We start from the raw sequence: 26,579 nt of genomic DNA, 5'->3' as shown, positions 1-26,579 counted from the left end.
GGAAATATTTTTATTCACCCCATCCAAATATTCATGTTTTTTATGAAGTTTTAAAAATAATGTAATGTAGCAATCACAATACGTGTTCTATTATTACAAACATAGACAAAACAATACCGTTATCTATTCTATTCAATAAATGTTTATCTGAGGGAGAATTTCCAATGAGTTATAAAAAAATCAATTGTTATACCGCTACTAAAAAACACTCCAGCATTAAAAACTGTACCAACTATAGTTATGACCAATAAAGTTAACGTTAACAATACCTATACTACTCGAAAAATGTGTAAAAATAAGATTAATAGAATTTTCGGATCATTATAAATTAAACAAAAATCCTGGTTTAAACTGCCTAAAATTAATTAAAGATATACATTGCGGAATGAATGGGGTATTATTGCAGGTAGAGCTTACTCCTTTGAACATTGGAAATATGAAATTTGCACCCATAACCTCTGTTGAAGTTGAGCGCTCCTTTAGTCGATACAAATCTGTGTATTGGACTAGAACGTAGATAATTGAACTTTGACAATTTGAGCATGTATATGGTATCTCAATGCTATGAAGATCGAGATGAATAAGATCCAATTTCATAATAATTTCAATTAAAGTGTCTTAATTTTTTTATTTTAATTGTTTGTCATGTATAAAGCGATTTGTTATTACTAGAGCTTCTCGGATGTTTATGACTTGGCGTATTTTTTCGCGCAACCAAAATTATACCCTATTATGATACCAATTTGATTCATGAAATCTCGATTGCAAATATGCAAACTTATTTTGCATATTTGACATTTTTGAGCATATAAATGCATGTGACTAGTTATGTTTCTGCGATCATCGATTCATTTAGATCGTCGCTCATGTTCGATTCGATGTATGCGATTAAAATTTTTTTTTTTTTTGATTCCATTTCACAGCTACGATATTACATCGTGTCAACTAAACATACACTAATTGCATATATTTCATATGCATATAGTATTACTGCAATGGTCTGGTAATCGGTTTCAGAAATTCAAAATTCTTGTGACGGAATATTGCATTTATATTTACCCAATCGAATTTACGTAATTTAATTTCTTCTGTCGTGGCCAATGTGGCAATGTGTTACAACTGTAGGCCTCTGCACGTTTCGTCAATTTCGCGGCGGTTAAGTACGCGTTAGTACGATAGTAATAATGAATATAATAATAATAATAATAGGAATTATAATATTCCGTAAAACTACGTCGAAAAACCTATTGTTTTATTTATTTTTGCCATTTTCATAAGCATTACAGCAATAATACCTATTGTTAAAACTGCACATACACGCGCTGCTACAAACTTCATAAGAAATTACAAGAATCCGTCGCCTTAATGTCTATCGCCTGGCCTCGGGTGTGAAATATCAGTTCGTAGAACTTATGCCGCACGCGCTCGTCCATTTTTCTCATGCATGTTTTTATTTTTTTATTTTTTTTTTAAATTAACTTTCAAATGACATTATCCTTGTAGGTTTTTAATTTTTAATTTTATCACAAAAAAACGAGATTCCACGCCTATTATCGTGCCGTATGTTATCATTATTATTAATTCCACGTTCGTAATCTTTATTTTACTGTGCTTGTGTTCAACAAAGCGAAGTCACTACCCCACACCCATACCTTCTCCGTGCTCCTCGTTTTGTTTTGATACTTAGAACGGAGTTCGCATGATCCGGAAACAAAACAGTAGTATCCCATATCTCTGGAAACAATATTTTTGTATTTAAACCTTAGCTACACGCGCCATTTTTTTTTTCAATTATTACACGCGCGGTGTATTTTATACACCAATTTGTTTTACACAGAAATCAATGTCGTATTGCATGTATATTTGACTTCATTTACTAATAAAAGAACAAAGTACTACTTAATATTGTTTTAAATTTAATTATAAAATTTTTTTTAAAAAAAATGTTATTACTATATTATAATTGATAAAATTAAAAATATCTTATTGTCAAATAATTTTTACGTTTCCATATCTAATATATCATTCACATCATTTGGTGTAAGCTTTGACCTATAATAATAATTATAATATGATTAAATAATATAATTATTATATAATTATTAGATATTAGAAAAATAAACGGAATTATCAGTCAATATAAGACGTAAAAATTACTTACATTATTACACGCGCGGTGTATTTCGTTCATCAATACAAAAATATTTTAAGTCGGAGCTTGTTTGTGCGACTACAAACATCAAATGACGACTGAAATGGATTAATAACTATTACATATTAAATAAGAAAAGGTTAGATGAGGAGAATAACTGTAAACAAATAAAAACCAAAATAGAACAAGATAAACAAAAATATTGGTGTACAAAGTACACCAGCGCGTGTAGTTAAGGGTTAAATATTTTATTTTTTTTCCCCCGGTAATATTACGACGGATGAACCGTACATATGTACGCAGCACCGTTTACTCATTTCCATTGGCCACGCTCAAAAGTGCTATTATTAATTTGGATACATTTTAAATGTTTAATACGAGAGTTGATCGTTACTCGGGCGTCGAGGAATAATGATTTAATTTTTGAAGTGAATCGCGACGATGTACGAAAATATCCCTTTGACCGCAATCTACGCGCACTGTTTGTTCCATTATCATTGGTGATTGTATGTAGGCTATGGGTACCAATATAATTTCTATACTCTACATCTTGGCCTAATTTTGCGTTAAAATTTCCCAACATTATTCTAAAGCTTCCCTCGGAGGAGTCAAACACATTGTCTAGTGTGGCAAAGAAAAATTATTTTTCCCCTTCGTTCTTTTCTTTCGTGGGTGAATGTACATTCATTACTGTAATATCGACATAATCTGTTTTTAGAGTTAAAGTTGATAGTTTTGGCTTTATATCTTTAACGTCTTATACTGCAAGAATAATCGATTCGTGTACAGCAAATCCCGTCCCTAAACTGTGTCCGTTTTGACACATTAAATATATAGTTATTTGTGGTATCTTAGTTATTCCGACATCTTCCTATCTAACTTCTTGTAAGGCTACGCATTTCATTTTATATTTTTCTGTTTCTTTTACTAGATCTAAAGCCGCTCTGGGTTTGTACAGGGTTCTAAGGTTCTATGTACCATAAAACATTTCCAATTACCGGTTTCAAGTCATTTTTCCATTTTTCGAGTCCGAGACTTAGTGTTTGAGTGCTAAACATATGGTTTTTTTTTACAAGGCAGGGTTGTTAGCCCTGCGCTTAACCCCCAACCTGGAAGGCCAGGCTACCCCAACCACTAAATGTCAGGGTAGAACTATTTCAATGTACTCTGGATACATTGGGCGAAGGGGTGCTACTTTCTCGACGCCGATAAATAATTCAAATACATCTTATCAAAATATTATTACTAAAAATGTATTTCCATTTGTCATCAATTTATATAAAAAACCAACCATAACTAAGACACTAATGCAGAAAATAGTAGATGAAGTATTAGATTTATTTTCTATTGATATAGTTTTATTTTTAAAAAACATGGCAATGACTCATTTAAAAGGGTGCAGTATTTCAGAAAAAAATTAAATAGATTATTTATTGGAATTTTGTCTAATTTTTTTTTCAATTTCAAAACTGAATATCAGAGATTTAGCTACATACAATATGATTAGTTACATAGTTATTTTCAATACTGATGTTGTTGTATCTAGAGTTTGAGTGTACAAATCAAGCATTTACAATAAATTCAATATTTTAACAATAATTTGTAGTTGAATCTACTACAATTTAGCTCTAAGCGAAAAACGACGTGCAAATGTGTATTACATTAACATATTGGTTTGTAAAAACGACTACACTTCAAACAACCGATCGGTTAGTTCTTTATTTTCAAAGATCTTATACTTGTATTAGCAACTAAAAAATATACCTAATCTGTAAACTCCAATACATAAGAATTATACAAGTTCGAAATAACTAGTTGGTAACTGTAACTGCATTTTTTCAGCTCTCTATGGCACCCGTTGATCTTAACACCTTTCCCTTTCAATAGCACATGCAGTACTGGTTCAACTCTCTTTGTGTCACTGTCCAGTTATGTTGTGCAATATCTCCTCCCAAAGCTACGCTTAGCTCAAATTTGGTATTTTTTCAATCACCTTGATCAATAATAATTTTGCTTTATTTAAAATCTGTATATTACAATTAATAAGTTCACAATAATATCCAATATTACGTAATTTTTCATACTGAGAATAATAATTAAAACTCAATTTACCATTTGCCACTTTGCATAAATTATTAATTCCTTAATAAAAAAGTCATTAAATAATTTTTGATTAATAATTATATTATGTGTTATAGTTCATGTTTTAATTATTTAATTGAAAAAATGTGTGATATTATAACATAAATAAAAGCTTCTTTTCTAAATTAATACAATACAAATATTCGTGTAATGACATTTTTGGTTCTATAACAAGTCAATATCGTGATCGTTCATGCGTTCGTAAAATAATATTATACAAAATGTTGAAGGATGATCTCCATAAAACGTATACTTGTATTTTTCATAAGTGATGTTACAATATTTACTCCGACTACATAGGTAATTGTGAATTTATGTAATCCATCAAAGTCATAATTTTATCGAATTCTTCAAGCTTTTTCGGGTAAACACTTTTTAATAGTAACAAAAAACTTCTAAGTGCATTTTTATCCTTTGTTTCTACGAAAACAATTAATAACATTAATTTATTATTATTTAAACCATATAAGCCCATAAATATTATTCACAATAAAATCATACATAATATTTGATTGTAGTTTTGTACAATGATATATTTAAAAAGATCGATATCGTATGGCAATATCGAAAAATTATAAAACGATATAATTTATACAATTAAAAACAGTACAATAATAAATTCAAAATGTACTGATTTTCTTTTGACATTTTTATATTAAAAAAAAAAAAAGAAGTTTTCATATTATAGAAAATAGAAATTTTAACGAATTTATATAGATTTTCGATATCGATATCGAAATACGATATCGTTGTTTATCATTATTGGATTGTATTATGAAAACGGAGGATTACCTATGGTTGAAACAATTTTGTTAATACATTCATCGTCAACAAATTCGTTCTTCTCATATGGTTTTTGTTGATTATCTGTGTGTGAATAAGTGATTTTGTGACTGCAAATATAATCTCTATTAAAATATTAATAAACGCTTAATTTAATATTATTAATTTCTATAGAAAAATTAATTTCAGTATTATCTTAACATCATATTATACTATTAATAACAATAATAATAATAATGTAATATTATTGTTTAAAATTTGTCAATGTTTTGTTAATATTTAAAAATAATCAGTTAAAACAAAACTTAAATTTGGTCCAGTTCTTTTTTTAAAAATATTAAATTGTACATTATCAATGTACATACAAGTATAAGTACGCTTATAATCAATGTTGAGATTATCTAGATAAATAATCAATAATATATAATTTCTTATATTCGACCGTAACACGTTTGGATACAATAGATCCTAAGTGCAATATGTTAGGGTATAAATGAATACACCGTTTGGGTACACTATATATCTTGAAAAAATAACACATTAAACTATATATTAATAAAAATGTTAACGCAATTTATAGACAATTATTTATTTGTGCAACGTAAGACTTTAATTGTATCTTTATTTTCTCTAAATTCACTAAATTTATAAATTAAAATTAGTAAATTAAAAATTATTGTAAATCGTGACGCACGTTTTCCCATGTCTGGTTTCAAAAACATAAGAAATTTTTACGTTTATAATATTACAAAGAATAAAATAAACCTATTGCCGACTAGAAATCAAAATTGGAACTGAACTTCATGAACGTCTGAACTTGAAACATTTATAGTTTCACAAACCGTATCCTATGAAGATAGTTAATCGTTTCTGTATTATTGTGATAAATGATTAGTAGAGTACGGATTTTAAAGCAATAAAAAACTAAAATAAAGCACTAAAAAAAAAGCAATAAAGCTGTCTAAATCTTCCAAAAAAGCTTTAAAAAAAGCATTAAAAATAGGTTTTTAAAAAAAATTTATCACAAAAAAAGTATTAAAATTATTTAAAAAAAAAGGTATTATAATAAACTTATTAACAACCCTGCTTCTTCGAGTTTTCATTCTTCCACAATTATTAATCTGTAAATTGAATTTATTCTATTTAAGATAATTTATAAAAAATAAATTAAATAATAGTTATTAAATGATTTTTTTACCTATATCATCGGAGTTGCATTGGACAATCAAAACTTTTTTCAAGTTTTCAAATAAAAATTTTCTACGACGATCGGACAATATATGCTTGTATTTTGAAAAGCTACGTTCGACGTCAACAGATGTAATAGGAGCAAATTTGTAATGGATTAAATCATCACATGTTAAGTCTTCAGGAAGTTCCTCTCTTAATACTTTTTCGCCTTTTAGAATATTTGATATTATGGTAAGAATTTTAAATCCCGAATTTTTGTTTAGTACATCATCAAGTTTTTTTGTAACCATTTCTCCCGTTTTTCCCAAAGCTTGTTTAATTTGTTGTTTAACCTTTTCTATACAACACACGGATTCTGATAATAGCATCCCAGATGTTTCTAAACGTGTAATTTCAGTAGCCAAAAATCCAAAATTACTTTTTATGTAGATTAAATTTTCTTCAATTTCTGGGTTTTCGACTAATTTTTTAGCGTTTTTAATAGCCAGTGCATCATCTGAGTCCAATTGAAGTATAACATTTTTGATATGTAGAAAATGTTCACAATAATAGTTTACGGCATTTAACCAAGTGCCCCAACGAGTAATAATTGGTTCTGGAGGTAGAGGAATACCCGGAGCCAAATTCTTAAACAAATTAATACGGTATGGAGCTTTTAAAAAAACTTTTTTAATATTTGATATTAAACTATTAATTTCTGGAAAATTTATTCTGATCTGTTCTGCCACTCTGTGTAGGCCATGTGCCAAACAAGTTATATGCACCATTTTTGAGTAAAGAACTTGTAAAGATTTTCCTGATTTTACCATATATGGTGCTGCATCCGACACAAAAAGTAAAACGTTGTCATGAAGTATGCCTTCAGGCCATAATATAAAAAGAGATCTGTCAAATAATTTAGATATAGTAGAGTGATTGGCTTTTTCTAACACCTCTGAGTTAAGTAGGAATATTTTTCCAGGATTGTCTACTTCCAATGTACCAATTATAACATTGGCTACATATCGCCCCTCAACGTCAGTAGTCTCATCTATTGACACCCATACATTTTTGTTCCTGACGTAATCTCTAATTTTAATAATAGTATTTGTATAGCATTGATCTATATAGTTTTTTCGAAGCGTAGACTCGTTAGGAATAATTTGTTTTGTATGTTTATGCAGAAAATCGCGAAATGTTGGTATATTTAATTTTGTGAGAGGGATATTTGCGGACAAAAAAACATTACACAGTTCTTCGTTGAATGATGACTTCATTGACATACCTGTGACTAGAAGCTGAGATTTTGGTTTTTCTTGTTGATTTCTAATATTTAGCTGCTGGATATGTTTACCTCTAGCGATATGTTGTTGAATATTATATTTTTTTTCGGCAGATACTTTAACACCACATACTTTGCAAAAAAGTACAGCATTGTCACAAGAAAAAATGTCTTCACCAAATTCTTTTACAAAATTGCGAAGACGAGCACTACAATTAATAATTTTTGGCATTTTGTAAGTGACTATCGGTAAGAATAACGAACTATACGGTGTTGCAACGAAAACTAAACTGTAATTCTGAGTAGATAATTTCCAGAGCAAAAGCAAATTATTGTCGTTTCAAGATAAAATAATTTACTATATTCAATAAGCTATATACGTATCTAAATTACATCGATAAACATACCTATAAATCAAACATAACGAGATAAAATCGATTGAGCCAGCCATATACAATATACGATATTGGAAAACACATTATTTTACAATAAAATAAAAATTAAAAAATACGTTTCAAATACGTTTATTTAGAACACATTTTGAAAAATGTACCAAAAATGCCCAAAAAAGCATAAATATTCAAAAAACGCAAAAAAAGCAAAAAAAAAGCAAAATAAAATGTCGTGCATAGCAGTATATCAGTATAAATAGAATTTGTAGCTGACATAGCTTCGTTTTAGAGCAATAGAAAAAAAAGGCAAATGCCTTCAAAATCCGTACTCTAATGATTAGTATATGTATCCAATCGTGCTACGCCCTTATATTTTATCTTATTTAGATACATTTTGTTTAAGTAATCTGTTGTTTAACTAAGATGAAAAAAATATATCTAGATAAATTTGAACTTTTTTAAATTAATACAATTTTATATCCATGAATAATTTTGAATCGTTATGAATTTCTTAAAATTATTAAATCTATTCTTGGAATAGCGATTTATAAAATTAGTTTAAAGAATATACCACGTAGGTAGGTTTATAGTATTATTATTAATATCTATAATCAAATTCATCGTATCATCAAAGTTATTAAATAACATTTAAATATGACAATACCCAATGGCCGATGATACAGAGAGTTATTTTGAATATCAAAAAATAAAATTTTTGTTATTGATATGCAGGAAAACGAATTGTATCTATTTTATTATTATTTTTATCTGTATCTAGATAAATGTTTATAAAATTATTTGTATCTTATTTAAATATTTTTTTTTGTTATATGGACTCAATAATGATAATAACTGCTGGTTGAATTTTTTCCAATGATCCATAGTTAATCATTGTACAGGCACGTAAGCATGACCATAATTAAGGTTAGTCAATTATAGAAATATTTTATATGAAGAAGTTATTTCGCATTATACTAAGTCAAAAAAATGTATTTAGTGTTTATATTGACTCTACGCACTTGACTTATAAATGTACATAATTATTGATAATACAATGACAAAATATTCCATTTTTCATTATGTATTGATGATCGATCGTAACTGACGATCACAGAAGCACAGATTAAAGTTGATATTAATTAAAATTATTTGTATGTAATTATATATATAAATCAAAAACATACGAACATAATTGATATTATTTCCAAGGTCTTTATTTTTAACATGGAAGTCTAATTTTTTAAAGTGATTCAATAATTATTATTCTTAATTAAATTAATTAAATTAAATAAGTTTTTGTAAAGAATTTAAGATATTATTCATCAGACATTTTATCAGGGAGCAGAATAGTTATTTTTAATTCAAAATAATTTAATTCGGTGTAATAAATTGTAATTTTCTGCCTGAAGATTTTCTAAGATACTTATATAGATCGTTGATATTGTTATATAGACGTTGTTATTGTAAGAATTTTCGGAATATAAACAAAACCACCTTTCGCGTAGCCAGTAAAAATGTCAGCTTCCACTCAGGAGGTACTGTTTTAAAGGATTTTATTTTGTGCCGTTTCACACAATATCGTGGTGCATTCAAATCACGTGTTAACACATTCGGAATATATCGACCTTTAACTTAAGCTAATATGGGGAAAGTTCGGATGGGTTCGAAGGATTCGGATAGTCAACAGGGAAATTGACGGTGAGAGAATGCAAACCTGTCTGTGTGTTTATTAGGTAATTTGTATACAAATGCGGCGGAAACGTGGGGGAGGGGGGGAAAACCGTGATGGACATTGAAGGCGTTTTGAATGATTACTCGATTAACCCGGACGATTAAGATCGGGCGTAAAACCTTCTCCGCAACACAATTTGTTCGTTGAAAAACAAAACGTTTGACAATCGAACGAGTGGTTTTGGAGATTATTAACAAACAAAAAAAAAAAAAAAAAAAAAAAAAATACCGTTGCACACTAATACGTATACAGATCTTACTGTTGGGCGGTGACGACTGACGGCGGTGCTTGGGTATTGTTGATCGGGCCCCAGGTGAAGTACATCGGTGGCGGCGGCAGTGACAGCGGTTGCGGGAATCGCTGGACCGGGAACGGTCGGTAAAAGTTGCCCGTCCACACGTTTTGCTGGCACACGAAACCGGGTGGTAGGCAAGGCACGACGGCCACGGGACGGTACACCAACACTGGTCTGCGCACCGCAGGGATGAAAATACCGCTTTGCTGCTGCTGATGTCGCGGATGCATTGCAGGTGCCGGCCGGTTTTCGTTGCGTCGTTGATCGGCCGGAGTTTCTGCGGAACAGTAAATCCGCGTGATCAATCGGATATGGTTACACGTTTATTCGCAAAGACCTTTATTCTACGTTAACTCGAGTGTACAAAAATCGCGTACTCAAATAACCGTCTGCGTACGGTTTTCGTAAAATAAATGTTTTGTCTACAAAACAATGATCTGATTGGTCATGGAAACAACGAACCATATCATTAGTTGTACAACATGCATATGTTTATATCAAATTATATAGCATACGTTTAACAAGAAAGTAAGAGAAAATCAACTACAAAAAACCAAGATAAAATCCAACAGTTTGATAGAGTTAACGCGGCATGAGTTTATAAGGTCTGTAGCATTCAGTTCGATTTATCAATCACATGATAATATTGTTATCGCGAAAAAATATGAACATTTTCCTAACGATATTGTAGCAATTAATGACTAATACTTACCAATATTGCGTTAGTAATTGTTTTAGGGTACCCAAACACAATACATTTTTAAAGAGTAGGTAATAGAAGCCGTCTCCTTGTGGGAGTTCTCTTATTATTCCACTTTTACTCTAGCATGTTGTACTAAATAGCTTTATTATAATAATTTCCAAACAATGTCTCCCAAACTGTCGAACGTGAGGTCGTGGGCTAAAAGAATGCAAATATTTTTAGACGGAAAGAGGAAATTATTTGATCAAATTTGGTCGAAAAGAGTACGCAAGAAAAAATAGGAAGTTCATTTTTGGGCGAAAGGTGTTACGCCAATCCCACTTGCTCTGGTCAATAACAATCGTAATGTTTCCCAATCATAATCTTACAATCAATACGGTAGTTCTGAGATTACAATATACAGTGCTGATAACGTACTTTTGATTTCTTGAACTGAAGTAATAAATTTCAAGTTCGATTTGATAAAATGTTATTGAAGTAATAATAATATCGGCCAACCCAACTGGGCTGGATACATTTTCAGAATTATGACTTGTGTTTTGTACATTTTAAATGTGAAAGTAACACAGCTAACGATGAAGAATCGGGTAGGTACGTTAAAATAATTGATTATAAATACTAGTATTTATAATCAATGGTTAAAATATTCAAAATGTTTAACTGTAAAATTTAATTACATGGTTATATCTATTGTATTTTACTGATTTGTTTTTAGTTAAAATAATTCAATGTCAATACCAGAGGGGTATTTACGACTTTGACGCCCTAGGTACAAACATTTTGGTGCCCTCTAGGGTGTTTAGCCTCAAAATAGCTTTGAGTCACCTCTAATAATAAATTTACTTTTTGCTATTAAAAATGATTCCCGTTATACATATTTTCAGCCTTTACTTTTTTTTCTACACATTATATGAAAATGGAATAACATTAATTATATATGTATAAAGGAATGTAATATGTTTATAATAAGTTTATAATAAGAAAATAAAAATAAACAAGATTTTAAATTACGATTATATATTTTTACGACAAGCTTTTTGTAGAGAAAATTCTTCAGTTACTTTTTATATTTGGTATCATTTCTGGTGATTTCTGATTCAATACTCTGTACAGATAATGAATTTAGTCTGACATTATCAATAGTTGATCTTAAGCAGGATTTAATTATATTTAATGCACTAAAGGATTGTTCTGCTGAACAATTTGATACCGGACTACATAATAGCATACATAGTAATGCTATTTCAATATATGGATATAAACTAGAAATATTAAAATCTTTAAATATTTTGTACAAGTCTAAAACAATTATCGTCAAATTATTATCTTTTAATCCAGATAAATGGCTACGAAAATGAATACATTCATTGGAGAATGAAAAACCGAGGGCCTCTTGATATTCTACTTGCAATTGCATGGCTTGTTCTTTGACCTTGGATATTGGCAATTTAGTAAGATCGAATAAAAAAACCAAATATTATATTAACTTTATCATAAGATTTCATTATTTTGTGTAGCTCTGTAAGTAATGAATCTAATATAACTGTAAAAGTATTTATTCTAAATTAGTCGCTTTGTTGAAATGTTAAATTATTTTGATTTGATTCTCCATAAAGCATTTTCCTTTTTCTTTTTCTTTCAATTTTGTACTTATCTACACTAGATTTTTCTTTACCCAATTTTTCATAATATGCAAAACTACTTCGTAAGTCTTGAATATTATATATTAATGAATTATATAAAGTCACAACTATTGTTAAATCAATGTGAACACTGCAGATTTTTACTAATACATTTGAACTTTTCCAATATATCGTTCCAAAATGTTGTTAATATACCATATTATATACAGTTCTAAGCTTTACAGATTTTTTATAATTATGATGTCGCATTTACTAATAAATAATAATTATCATAAATCGTGATTAACACACAAATAAGTAAACAGCATATACACATAGACTAGAAAATACGAATCTGTCCGTAGAATAATATTACTCAGTATCACAATTAAAGATCTAACTTATAAATTATAAACTATAAAAAATAAATAAATATATATTTTTTTTATAGGAATTTTCACGCCAGGGGAAAATGTTAAAATTACACCCTATCATAGACCAATAATCAAATAATTTACTCAAGAACTTTTTCTAATAATTAATGTATAATCATACTTATTGAGTTTTAACCTAATAACAGTATTTAACAAAGTAAAAAATATCAAATTAGTTGTCAATAATTACAAAAATTACACCCTCTAAAATTGTACGCCCGGGAATGAATCCGCGTCTTCTACCCCCTAGTTCCGCCCCTGTCTATTATAGCCGAGCTCTGTGTAATAATAACTTTATGATAATGAACAATTTATTATACAGGTTATCACTTATTCATTATCAATAATATAATTATTAATTTTTCAATAAATCTAAAAAATAAAAATTATTTTATTCTATTATAATTTCACTTTGAACGCAATTTAACCCCTAGCGACGGCGCCCTTTTAAGGGATTCAGCATTTGGCGCCCATGAGAAATTGCCCCCCCCTCCGTCATCCCACCCTAAATACACCTCTGGCCAATACATACTCATCCTCAGAACGCTAACAAAATTAACATAAAAAAATATTCATTTCGAAATTACTTTTTGGAAGTATATAAAATAAACAAATTTTAATTTTATATTTGAATATGTTTTTAATAGAGATAATTTGAACAGTAATATTTTGAACGCAGTATACAATGTGAGGTAGTTTAAAAGGAAACCATATAATTTCGTTATGTGTGTGTGTGTATTTGTGGGACACACATGGACTACGTTTTTATATTATACTTCAATCATAGGATATACAGGTTATAATTAAATATTATTAATTAATAAAGATAGCTATTAAAAAATATAACAATATAATTATATGATATGGAATGGTTACTGAAAAAAAAAGGGTTGTGAATAAGAGGGAAAAAAACTAATTGTAGGTAAAAACATATAAAATAAATGATATGGTGCATTGCCGTAAGTAGAGTGTCAAAGACCCAGGTGCAGACAAATGTACATGGGCCCCTCTTTCCTAAGATACATAAAAAAGTCTGACTAACTTCACACTATGGGAATTTTTTACTCCTTAGATCGGATAGTATTTGTGGATGTATCGAATTTTGAAGAAACGATGGATAATTTTCTCACTGAAATAATTCTGTGTAAAGCTTCAATTTGGTAGTTTGTAATGATGTGCATCATTCAATTGTAAAAGACGGCACAAATATTTTATAATTATGTATACTATTCATATGTACATGATTTTAAACCATTTTAAATAAATAAATAAAGGCTCCTTCGATACCCGCACGGGCAACACAGATCGAACAATAAAGTCTAATCTTCAAAGGACCGACCCACGGTCCATGCCACCATACGTCCCTATATAACAGGGACATACAACCCATCCCGGAGCTCTTGATCTTAGGTCGTCAGTGCATGTACACCGATCGTAAGATCAACGAAGCAACTCTCTTTTTCTTTGGTCGTCTGTGCGTGCGCACCGATTATAAGATTAACGAGAGAGTTTATACGTGCGATTTATTTGACTATTTATTTATTTGATTTTAATACGTTCGACTTGTGTTCTTCGTACGAGTGTTGAAGAGTATCTGGTTCTAGTGCAATTTAAATTTTGTATTTGTCCTTTTTTTTCAACCTCATATCAATATCTAAAGATCTACGGTAAAACAAGCAAGTGCTGCTTTATTTAGCTTGGCAGACTGTACAATTGCGCTGAACGGCTCTCGAATTTTCACAACCAGAGAGCCCCCTCTTAAACAAGGAGGAAGGTAACAAATTTTTAATGCATCATAAACACCCACATTTATATATCACCCCACCATTTATATTTATCACTTTCCCCCTTTATTTTATTTTTGTATTTTTGGGTTATTACAAAGTATACAAGATCGCAATTGTATATTGGGTAGATTTTATTAATAAAAAAACTTGTAGAATTAACTACAAAGATAGATAATATATATAATATGAATATATGATTATTGATTTTGTAAATAGGATTTACAATAAAATATAAAATTATATATATAAAGGTAATCTATTAATGTCTCTATAGGCTTAGTATTTTTCCCACTATTTAGATAAACAATTCCAAATAAAACGGACAAGACTTTTACATTTTTTTATATAAAATTAAATACAAGATAATAATACAATAATTATGAATCAAATTAAATCAAATTAAAAAAAAAAAAATTGACAGCTATCTACTATGGGCTCTTTGACCCTGCGGGCCCCGGTGCTGTGCACCGCCTGCTCCTATGATTTTTACGGCACTGTTATGGTGCCTTGGAAAAATCTAAGAGATATTATTACTATTACCATTACAGTCTATAACAATAAATAATTACAACAGTGCCGTTCAGATGATGCCATGATAACTGTAAATGCGTTTGATATTTTTCAAAAATATAAATACCCAAAATACTATACAGATAATACCTAACCACGTGCTAATGGTATACTCCGTTGAAAATTGTTTACTTTGGGCTTCATAGGTTTACCTGAATATGTTGGTACATTGTTTGCATTAAGATAGACGTTATACGGTTTTGTTTGTTCTTCCAACACATAATTCGTTCTCTTTAACGGTTTAGATGCATTCAAAACACGGTGATTTAAAGTTTTTTCCTGTGGTTCTTGTGAAAACAAATAATTTGCAGTGTAGACGATATGCATATCTGTATAAGGTAATTACAATCAAATCAGTAACTTACTGGGATTGCAGTGTAACACCAATTTAGTTCGTCTGTTTAATATTGTTTTGCCTGAATTTAAATCCAAAAATAAACACTTTTCGCCAAACCAATGATTTTTCTCTGCATTTGAAATAAAATCTTCAACGTAATTGGCATCATCACTACAAGGGAAACTTAAATTGTGTATAAGGAAATAATAGTTATTCACAGGGTTGTGTTTAAGGAGTGGTTTGAGGAGGTAATAGTCTCGATGAAATATTTAAGAGGGCGGAAAAACTTTTACAGTTGTTCTAAATAAAAAAAAAATCGATTTTTTCGCATTCTCAATGTAAAATTATTTATGAATGGTAAAATTATATGAAAAATAAATGTTAAAATGATTACATTGCGATTATTTAGTAGCGTATACAGTTTATATCTATTTAAGAGTATTTTATCGAAATATACATATTGATTAAATTTTGATTTATATAGAATAAGAAATTCAGACCTAAGGGTACCACCAATTAGTCTTATAAGAGACAATGGGAGTAAACGAATTGGTTCCCGTTTGAAAAAGGAATTTTATTAGGTATAGCCGAATAGGTTCCCGATCAAAAAAGTTATTTTAGGTATAGCCCAATTGGTTCCCGTTTGTGTACAGATAAAATAGTGACAATTTTAATTTTTAACACAATTTACCTATACTATTAAAAATTAAAATCCAGCGGGCCAGTGCATATAAAGCAAAAAACAAAATTTTAAAAGCTTTATGTATGACATATAGACAATTATTACATCGATAAGATAGATTATAGAAATATAATAGACTGTAGATTACTAGAGACTAGCAAATTACTAGCAAACAGGAAAGAAATAACAAATACTTGGAAAATTGCATGACTGAGTACATTAATGAGAAGATTGCGATAATTGAATATTTAAAGAAAGTTAGCTTCAAATTTGCAAATCAGTGGTTTTAAATTGTATTTATTGTACTTTATTACTTGTATTTCGTACACCTAAGTGATGACTAGTTGACTTCCAATTCCGATTTAAAATTGTAAACATTTTATCATTTTTTTTTTAACGCACATTGTTGACCAAGCCTACTTTAAAGTTTACAGTCCTAAGTCTGTAGAATTGAGAAAGAAAATGTTCGTAATTAAACGAGAACCAATTTGGCACGTGGGGTTGGATCTCGAGAACCAATTCGGTACCATATTGCCGAGACAATTGTCAATAACTTTATTTGAGTAATTGCAACTCGGTTATTATTTTAGGTTTTATATTGATTACGAATATTGTGTAACAGTGCACTGGAATGGGGGAAAATAAATTGTAAGCGGCTTTTCAGTGCACAGTCGAAGAAACCTGTTTTCAGTTTTGCGGTTTAGGGAAAAAACGGGCGGCAAAATCTTAAATACGGATCCGGCTGTTCGCTTCTAATTCGGACGGTAAATGAACTGACAATACTGTAATAATTGTAATTATGAAATCGTGTTTATACACGACTTAAGATGGTAATTGTCTGCCGGACCAATCAGTGTAAAAAGCGCACCGCGCTGATGATACGGACAAAAGTTCGCCGGCGGCATCGGGCTGCAGATGGAGTACAAGTAAATCGACATCGGTTCGAATAAAAACAACCGGTCCACCTGGAAAACGGTAAAACGTGGGGATCGCGTTCTCAGTAAAACGTATGTGCAGCTCATAATATGGTCTTAACAAAAAAATGAACATCAAAAACAATACGTGCTTCAAGTTATCGAAGATTTCCACCGAACGGTTTAAAAAACACAGTTTTAGAACTATTATAATTGTTTTTATTTGTACACTTTAAAATATAAATGTTAACAAATGGAATTACTAGTTTTTAATTTGTTTTTTTCGAACCAATGAAGCTATTTTTTCATAAAAAGTAAGAGTGTAATTCTGTATTATATGTAACACATTTGTCATTTTGTAATAATATTATTTAGTTGTTACGTTTCTTAAAAACTCGCATGTTTCATAATTAGTTATATTAATAAATAATACGTTAATCAAAAATGTTTATAGAATAAAAGTTATTGAAAATTTAATTCACTATAAATAATGTCAAGGATGTATTTTTGTAAGAGAAAAAACAACGAGATAGCAATCAATCGTTTTTAAAAAAAAACTGGTTAGTTGAATAGAACCATGTGTTTAAACTTTGAGGGCTGGGGGCACGGGTTAAATTTAATCTATCGACATGCAATTTTGAGTATTTAATTTGTTGAACCAATTTAGGGGGTAAGACTGAAAAAAAATCGAATATCAAAAAATAAGGGCCGCCCTAGTGCTCACCGTCCCGCGACGCATCTGAGAAACTCGAGCTCCGTTTCCGGTAACATCCACGGCTCCAGCGACTCGGTCGCGTCGAACCGGCCCGCGCGGTCCGTTCCCAACACCGTTGCGTTCACCTCGTACGTGTCGTCGCCGTCGCACACAGCCGACACGGGAACTCGGAGATCGCCTAGCATGGTCGCCAACCGGCTACCCGGTATCAGGTCCCGGAGGCGCGTCGGCGGTCCATCGTTGCGATCGCGCGCCCTCATATCGTCGCTGTTCGCGCACGGGGTTGGTCAACACGCGATCGGTTTACGTTTGCGCTGCCGGGTGACAGTGTCGGGCGATCGCGAGACGAAAACTTGGACGAATATTAACGTACCGCGGTGCGAGTGTTATTACGTGCACGCCTAATGCGAGTTGTTATGTACACGCGCGTTCGTGATGCGAAAATAATGGTCGTCAGGTACGATCGCGGGACGGTGCGGAGAATTCCGAGACTACTGCGCGCGGTAATTTCGAAATCATCCGACATTTTTATGCCGAATTTAAACACCCGATTCAAATGATCTCGAACGGTATGGAGCATTATGAGCAGCAGCTCCGTCGTGCTGGAAACGGAAGGTCGACGTGTAGCTAACGGTGCGTTTTCTAACATCTATGGTAAAACGTTCGTTGGAAATGCTAAATATCGTCTTGCGTATAAGTTTTTCTTCGTAGAAACGCGGACCGAATAATTTGCCATCAATAAGTTCACACCAAACATTTGTACCCCACGCAGTTTGGTAATGGTTATCCACTGCCCGATGGGCATTGACAGTAAACGATTGTTTTGCTTATGAATAACTCCATTGTTCGTGCATTTAGATTCATTAGTCTATAATATCTGATTTAAAAAATAATGATTGTGTATCGATTTAAATGAGTATACAAGCAATGAAATTTAGCCTTCATTTTGGATCTGCAGGCCGTAAATGTTGAACTAATTCAAGTTTGTAAGGATGCGTATTGGTTTTTTTCTTTTTAATTTTATGTACAAGGCCGAACGATATTCCAGTTTCTTTATCAAAATGTCTAACCGAAGATCGTGGATTCAATCAAATGTATGCTAAAATTTGAAGTTCCACATCGTCATTAATATTATCTTGTCTAATTTGTTGGTTATGAACTACTTTTACAGAAAATGCTCCATGGTTAAATAATAATTTTTCTATTTTGATAAACAACGGGTGTGGTGGATGGTACCGATCTGGGTATTGTTCAGTATATGTTTTTACTGACTGAAAATAATTTCTATTGCGTCTACCATAAATTAAAAGCGTTTGCATTTCTTCTCGGTTGTTCATTTTAACCTAATTACTCATATTATAACAACCAAAACAAAAATGATTTACTTTATCTAAATTTTAATATATAAAATTAATAATTTATCTATTTAAAAATAATTATGAATTAATAATTAGGTATAATTTATCATTTATCGGTTTATACATCTAATAGTAGTTCATATTCATGTGCAATAAACGATATTATTATTATTAATATAACTTATGATTATCTAGTATTAAATTATCTGATTAACTATGCTAATTAATATTATCTTATTATTTCAAATCTCGATATAACTGTTATACCTAATCGATTTTTAATAAATAATTGTATACCAACATTGTGTTAGTCTTGTTCATAATACCATTGATTATAAATACTAGTATTTATAATCAATGATAATACTTATAAAAAAAATACGTAAAAATACTAATCAAGTAATCAATAGTAAATAATTATAAACGGTTTTATGCATTTTTAAGTATATTAAAAAAAAATGTATTACTTATTTATTAAAATTGAAATGGCTCTTGTTAATTGAGTTGAATTTAGAACCATAGTTGATTCATCAAAAGACTTAATAAAAATAGGCCTATCCGAATATAATGTTTAAAATAGTTGTTCCTATTAAAAAAAAAAAAAAAACATTTTTACTGCACACACGCAGATCTAAATGATAAAAATTTTGAAATGTATCTATAAATGTGTATTTATATACCACCAGCTTGTAAAAAAAAAAAAAATCAATTTATTCCAATGTGATCCGGCCGAGAAATTCAGTGTTTTCTAAATTGAACAACACTGTATATTTTTATACTATAAACATGTATTATTTTTAATCGTAGTATATTTTCTTACCTTTTTTAGTCTGAGGCTCGGGGTACAAATGATGCAAAAAAAAAAATTAAAACGAACACGAATCGATTATTAACATATATTATCACATACAAAATTATAGATTATTATAAATAATTAGTTTTGTCAGAGTGATGATTATATAAACATAAATCAGCCGATTCCAGATGAAAGAATATTGTGAAAGAACGTTAATATAAACTACCAAAAAACAATGAATAAAATTAAACAAAAAATTGGACAACATTTAATTTATACTGTTGTTGACAAGACTACTGATACACGTGAATTTAATTCAGTGCATTATAAATATACATTTTCTGAGAAAATTAATTTTTAGTATCTAAACTGCTGGAAAAGACCAATAATGTATAATAATAACTATTACCTCACAAAATTTAAAAATATATTAACAGATAAACGCCAGAACTTCACTGAAGAAAAACTGGAAATACATATTAATTTTACTAGTAAAAAACATTAAAAAAAAATATATTAATTTGTTTATACAATTCTCTAAAAACTTTTACTTTATATTAAGTATTATATTACCTTATTTATTATTAGATATAAGTTGTTTAATTTATATAATTCGTTGAGGAAATATTTACAGTTTCTGACAAATCTAACTTTGAAATTAGATATCCTAACAGATACTACATTATTATCAGGGCCAAATTTAAGGGGAGGAAATGGTTACAACCACCCCGGGCGCAAACATTTTGGAGTTGCCAAATTTTTAAGGTGGCCGAAAATTTGTTCACTGAAATATATTTGTATACAGTATGTAAACGATGATTGAGAACATTCAATATCTTTGCGTAGAGACCTGCAATTTGAATTCTGATTTTTGTTGGTTTTTATGACATAAAAATGTGTATTTTTACGAGTTTTTAATTTTTTAACTTAAATAGACATGCTCAGTACAAATTATTTTTCGCCTATTTTTTTATTTAATTTTGGTAGTTAAATCAACTTTGTAAGTCCAAAATTGACCAAGTTCCAGCAATTTAACCAAAAAACTGTAAAATGTGCATGATTTTAAATTTTTTCAACTGTAACTCTGAAAATAATTATTCTAGAATGTTAAGGCTTGACATTTTCACTTTTATTTATTAAAGTGATATTTACACGTTATTATAATTTTATCTACTGCATAATTTTCACTTTAATTTGGGTATGTATTATAACTTATAGCAGAAAAAACGTAAATAAGCAGGCATGTTGTTTATTTCGTGACATTTAATGGATCTATTGAAATTTATCGATAATTAACAATTAGTTTAATTTTTATTCAAGTTACACGTTTATTTATTTATTGAGTAATTGAACGTATAAATTGTTCAAATTGTTGTTCTCCGTGAACAAAACTTGATTCAGCGTGCCGCATGAATTCTTGTTGCATTCTTTGTTGCAGCAGTAATTTATTCATCATGTTAAAAAATAATATTTTCTCCTATAGCTAAAGAAATATAGTAATCCCTCGTTATCTGTGAAAGTTACGTTCCAGCAAACCTGCGCGGATAACGAGACAATAAATTAATATAAAAAGGGTGGTTAGGTTTAATTTTTTTTAATTCCTATAACTAATTTATTTATTATCTATCGTATTGTTTCTTCATTTTTACGTATTTCTCGAACTCATTCATTTTGTACATTCTAGCAAGGGACGCTACAGTATCACTACTTTTTAATTTGTCCAAAATTTCAATTTTTTGAACGAGTAATAAAACATTTCTTCTACTTTTTATTGACATTTTACGAATACATTGAGAAGCCATTTAAAAATATTTTCACTACTAAATTTATTAAACACTGCTTTACATGTATCACGCACAAATATCAACTTACAACTGAACAATTGACAATTATTAATCGTGCATGTGTAGGTAACCTTTTGTCGTTTATCTGCAATAAGTATAAGTATGTACAATGTGTTATACTTATGGCGATATAACAACAATTATCTACAATTATTGTCAAAAATAAATTTCTACAGTGTTCGTGTAATAACGGTAAAATGTTATCGCAATCGCATTAATAATATGTTATCGTGGACCCAACCGCGGATAACGAGGGATTACTGTATAATCAAGCATCATCGGTAATTTATTTAATAAAAAATTATAATATTGTCTACCGTTGAGAGTTCCATTATAAAAAAATGAATCAAGCAACTTACTACCAATTAAACCACACCAAACATTAGTTCCTCGAACACTTTGGTTATTGGTTTCAAATGTCCAATGTGGATTTTGATCGTCCTAGTAACGGTTATTTTGTTTATTAATAACAACATTATTAGCAGTGCTCGACTTGGCAAAATTAAAGAAGGGGGACTCTATTTACTTAAAAAAAAAGAACGTCCCTAAAACTGGCTGAGCGTTATGATTATAGCGTAATAATAGTAGGAGGACGTTAAAATTTCTGAAAATTAGTTGGGGTACTCCGTCCCCCTTCATGTCGAGCACTGATTATTAGTAAACTTAGATTCATCGGTCCATAATATTGAATTTAAAATAAATGGATTTTAATCTATAGCGGTCATAAATCACGCAACAAAATTAAGTTTACGATCTGCATCACTCTGACGTAAATTCTGAACTAAATCAGGTCGATATGGATGCATTTTATATTTTTTTAATATCTTACAAACTATACAAACTAATACAAACTGCGGTATGATATATTCCTAACTCTCTGCTAACGTGCCGTGTAGAAGCTCTGGGATTTACTCTAACATAGGTTAATAGTTGTTCCTCAAACTCTTCCCCTAAAGCATCACTTCGTCTTCGTTGTTGATTGTCTACCCTTTTAGAAAATGAACCATAGGTTATAAAATTCCTTTCTAAGTTATGAATAAAACTATGGGCAGGATGTTCTCTATCTAAAGTAATTACCAAAAACAAAGAAACTAACTTAAAAAATTATCTAAAGCAACATAAAGAAATTAATAAACTAACTTGGGAAACGATGAGCATAAGTTTGTGCTGCACGACGGGCATTTTTTTGACACTCCCAATAAATAAATAACATAACAACTTTTTCAGAATGATTCATACTGATCACGGAGTAACATACGTGTTTGGACGATAAAAAATATCGAAATGATCAGTTTGTATAAGTAAACATTTCATGTTCATTTCATCGTATTTAATTTTGTATCAAATTGTCATAAAGATAAACGTTTACTTTAAGGGAGGTGCCTAATGTTTAATTTTATAGTGCTTGATAAAATACGATAAATATTAGATTACGTTTCTATAGAAACGAATATATTCCAATATTTAAAATATTATAAATATCATTGCAATCAACTGACTGATGAAGAAATTACTGCTGCAACAAATAAAGAATTCATGCGGCGCGCTGAATCATATTTTCTTCACAGAGGACAACAATTTGAACAATTTATACATTAAATTAATCAATAAATAAACTTTTAACTTGAATAAAAATTAAACTAATTGTTAATTATCGATAAATTCCAATAGATCCATTAAATGTCACGAAATAAACAACATGCCTGCTTATTTACGTTTTTTCTGCTATAAGTTATAATACATACCCAAATTAAAGTGAAAATTATGCAGTAGATAAAATTATAATAACGTGTAAATATCACTTTAATAAATAAAAGTGAAAATGTCAAGCCTTAACATTCTAGAATAATTATTTTCAGAGTTACAGTTGAAAAAATTTAAAATCATGCACATTTTACAGTTTTTTGGTTAAATTGCTGGAACTTGGTCAATTTTGGACTTACAAAGTTGATTTAACTACCAAAATTAAATAAAAAAATAGGCGAAAAATAATTACTGGTTAAAATAGGTGGTTTCCATTTAAGAAAAATAATTTGTACTGAGCATGTCTATTTAAGTTAAAAAATTAAAAACTCGTAAAAATACACATTTTTATGTCATAAAAACCAACAAAAATCAGAATTCAAATTGCAGGTCTCTACGCAAAGATATTGTGTGTTCTCAGTTAGCGTTTACACACTGTATATTATAAATTATTAAAACTTAAATTATTGAAATTGATTTACGATATTTTTATTATAACAATATAATTAATGTTAATTAATTTTAGCTTATTAAAGCTTATTATTTAATTATTTTTAGCTTTTGGAATCATATACAATTAATATATAAATATATTCTCGTAAATAGAGAATAATGAAACTTTGAGATGACAATGCTATTTTTAAAACAGCTTTTGGCAATTATAATCACTACTATAAAGAGTTCACAGATTATAAGACTAACATATTATACATCCTTTCTAATCATACAAAGACTATGTGACATAGTTACGAAAGAATTTTGGACAAATACTGATACTGTAATCAAGAAAATCTGACATGCAGTAGTTCTCAATTTTTACACTTAGTTTTATCCATTTTTTAATACAATTTATTCAGACTAACAGTATTTACGATGTAATGATGTCAACAAATGAATGATGTAATTAATAAAAACTAAATTAACTAAAATTAGTTAACAAATATTCTATTTGTGCTGTATGGAGTGAATTGGTGATCTATTGAAACAAAAGTACAAAAGTATAAAGATATTAAAAACCAGTGAGTAAAAAAGTGGAATGTTGTAATTTAATTTTTAATACGTTTTGATTAGTGTGATACATAAATACAATACTTTTGCATAGTTTTAAAAATAAATATATCAATATTATACAATAATAATTTTTTTTCAACAATATTCAAACAACAGATCACAGCTTAACTGACAGCTTGGAAGACAAATTCATAAAGAAAAATATATTATTCTTTAAACAATCACATTCAAAATTGAAACAAACCGTCAAGAGTTTAGAAGTTCATTCAGTGCATCTGTATCGTCCTCTATCTCTATATCTTCAAGTGAAACTTCATCACGTCCATTATTACCTGTAAATAAAAATTTGAGTTACTTTATATTTTAACACTATAATAGACAAAATAATCACCAGAACTTTTCATCACTGGAATAATACCAGATATAATATATTGTCGCATATCTTGTTGGAACACTTGATTGAAAATTTCTTGTCTTTCTTTGAGTTTAATGTTTATCTTTTGTTCCAAATCTACTACTTTTTCTTTATGCTCAGCTTCTAAATCATCTAAAAATATAATTTTTTTTAATTACTAAGAATATGTAAATTTTTGTTAATATACCGCTAATTTTTTCTAATTCTTTTAATTTCCTTGACCGGTAAACAGCCAATTGAAACCGCTCATTTAACATTTGTTCTTGTAGTTCTTGCTCCTCAACTACATCCTCAAGTTTTAATAACTGATGTTCTACATCGTTGATCAAGGTTTTAATATTTTCTAAAATTCCATGTATTTTATTAAAAAGGTTCTAAGGCTTTTATGAGCATTTTATAATAAATTACCCATGTCATTAATAGCATTTTCAATACTCTTCACTAACTGAGGCATTGCATTTATGCAAGAAGTAATGGTGTCCATTTTTTTCCACTGTTCACTCATTTGATGGTGTAAAAGGCTGATCATTTCATTTACTTCCTACAAAACAACATCAACATATTTCAGAGTTACATTTTAATTTTTGTAAATAATATTAAACCTCAGCTTTATGTGCATTGTCTTCAGCTAATAAGTGCAGTTGGTTCCATTCAGTCTGATATTTATGCAATAAATCAGCACCAGCATCATAATTAACAGGTTGTTGGTCATTAGAAGATGGTACAATATTCACTTCATTTACAGATAAGCCTCTTAGACTAAAAATAAAGATAAATTATACAATAATAACAATTATTCTAAGAGTAACTGTTAAAAATACATAATTTATATAATTATACAAGATAACATAATACCTACCAAGGCTGAGAACGAACAAAAATACATTATTGAAATATGGTTCAGTTTTGACAAAACTTTAAGTGTAGCATATTAGTTAGAGCTAATTGTAATGATTATATATATTATACTTATTTATATAAAAAGCATTTAATAATAATTTAAGGTGTTGTTTTGTAAAAATGTATCAAAAAATAAAATAAATATATATGTCAGCCCCTATTCTTCATAAAAATTCATAATACACATTTTTTAATCTAAAATTACAGAGCCCTCTTCTATCCAACTTCCATATGATTACAATTGTTAGTACAATGTCAGTAATAATTTTTTTTATTAGGTAACTAAACTGCACATTATAATTAGATAACTACCAATCTGTTATTTATTTAAGTGAAAATATACTTATATCTGGAATAAATCTGAAAACTATTAACACATTATTTATTTTAATGTGGAATGTATAATTAAAAATTGAATAGATTTATTTAAGTCCTTATCAGATGTCCTGCTTAAACTGGCTTCCTGAAAAATACCTTCATAGTAGTCTTATTTATTAGTATTTAATAGGTACACACTTCACGAATCTATGATCCACACTCAGTGTTGGGAATAGATAATGCAAAATTTATCTAGATAAAGATGAAAGATAATATGTCCAAATTCATCTAAAGATAATAGATAAAAAAAAATTAAAATATTTAGATAAAGATAAAAGATAATTTCATTTTTATCTAGATAAAAAAAAGATATTTTCAAAAAATGTTATTTTTTGGTCAATATTTCATATTCTAATAATATCGATGAAGACTCAATTATAATCAAGGGCGTATTTAGGAACGTCTTATGGGGGGGGGGGGGG

General features: G+C 29.4%; 4 protein-coding genes across 5 annotated transcripts in view; all 4 read right to left on the bottom strand.

The window, feature by feature from the left end:
• Nucleotides 1-4,388: 4,388 nt before the first annotated feature.
• On the bottom strand, nt 4,389-19,000 carry LOC112686634. 2 transcript variants are annotated; one of them, XM_025559014.1, is made up of 6 exons: nt 17,722-19,000; nt 15,430-15,572; nt 15,217-15,351; nt 9,913-10,225; nt 5,087-5,202; nt 4,389-4,714 (listed from the first exon to the last, which is right to left on the bottom strand). In XM_025559014.1, the coding sequence occupies exons 1-6, from the start codon at nt 17,970-17,972 to the stop codon at nt 4,587-4,589; spliced, it is 1,086 nt and encodes a 361-aa protein (XP_025414799.1). In that variant the 5' UTR covers nt 17,973-19,000; the 3' UTR covers nt 4,389-4,586. The 2 variants fall into 2 exon arrangements, with proteins under 2 accessions (XP_025414799.1, XP_025414800.1); XM_025559015.1 differs by having other exon boundaries at nt 5,087-5,187.
• On the bottom strand, nt 6,109-7,847 carry LOC112686633. The gene is made up of 2 exons (XM_025559013.1): nt 6,276-7,847; nt 6,109-6,198 (listed from the first exon to the last, which is right to left on the bottom strand). The coding sequence occupies exons 1-2, from the start codon at nt 7,759-7,761 to the stop codon at nt 6,194-6,196; spliced, it is 1,491 nt and encodes a 496-aa protein (XP_025414798.1). The 5' UTR covers nt 7,762-7,847; the 3' UTR covers nt 6,109-6,193.
• A 3,271-nt stretch (nt 19,001-22,271) lies between the features above and the next one.
• Nucleotides 22,272-23,472, bottom strand: LOC112686635. The gene is made up of 2 exons (XM_025559016.1): nt 22,851-23,472; nt 22,272-22,774 (listed from the first exon to the last, which is right to left on the bottom strand). Exons 1-2 carry the CDS (start codon nt 22,945-22,947, stop codon nt 22,536-22,538), a joined length of 336 nt encoding a protein of 111 aa, XP_025414801.1. The 5' UTR covers nt 22,948-23,472; the 3' UTR covers nt 22,272-22,535.
• A 1,156-nt stretch (nt 23,473-24,628) lies between these two features.
• The window catches only part of LOC112686632 (dysbindin protein homolog), a 6,415-nt gene continuing 4,464 nt past the window's right edge, over nt 24,629-26,579 (bottom strand). The window contains exons 2-6 of the mRNA XM_025559012.1: nt 25,482-25,638; nt 25,288-25,420; nt 25,067-25,222; nt 24,856-25,011; nt 24,629-24,796 (exon numbers count right to left, since the gene is read on the bottom strand). Of these exons, the coding sequence (XP_025414797.1) occupies nt 24,711-24,796; nt 24,856-25,011; nt 25,067-25,222; nt 25,288-25,420; nt 25,482-25,638 (688 nt within the window). The 3' untranslated portion in view covers nt 24,629-24,710. The remainder of the gene's footprint in view (nt 24,797-24,855; nt 25,012-25,066; nt 25,223-25,287; nt 25,421-25,481; nt 25,639-26,579) is intronic.

This window comes from Sipha flava, unplaced genomic scaffold (genome assembly GCF_003268045.1).
Source record: "Sipha flava isolate LNK unplaced genomic scaffold, YSA_version1 31_pilon_pilon, whole genome shotgun sequence".
NCBI classification, from domain to species: domain Eukaryota; kingdom Metazoa; phylum Arthropoda; class Insecta; order Hemiptera; family Aphididae; genus Sipha; species Sipha flava.
The sequence above is the reverse complement of the archived record's forward strand: the minus strand, read 5'-3'. Positions and strand labels throughout refer to the sequence as shown.

Excerpts from the sequence above, each read along its gene's own strand:
- LOC112686635 (XM_025559016.1), bottom strand. The coding sequence starts at position 22,947 with ATGAATCATTCTGAAAAAGTTGTTATGTTATTTATTTATTGGGAGTGT. Across the intron at positions 22,775-22,850 it reads TTATGCTCATCGTTTCCCAA|ATAGAGAACATCCTGCCCAT; the intron begins GTTAGTTTATTA and ends TAATTACTTTAG.
- LOC112686633 (XM_025559013.1), bottom strand. The coding sequence starts at position 7,761 with ATGCCAAAAATTATTAATTGTAGTGCTCGTCTTCGCAATTTTGTAAAA.
- LOC112686634 (XM_025559014.1), bottom strand. The coding sequence starts at position 17,972 with ATGAGGGCGCGCGATCGCAACGATGGACCGCCGACGCGCCTCCGGGAC. Across the intron at positions 10,226-15,216 it reads CAATGTACCAACATATTCAG|AAACTCCGGCCGATCAACGA; the intron begins GTAAACCTATGA and ends ACTGTTCCGCAG. Across the intron at positions 4,715-5,086 it reads CAAAATTGTTTCAACCATAG|AAACAAAGGATAAAAATGCA; the intron begins GTAATCCTCCGT and ends TTGTTTTCGTAG.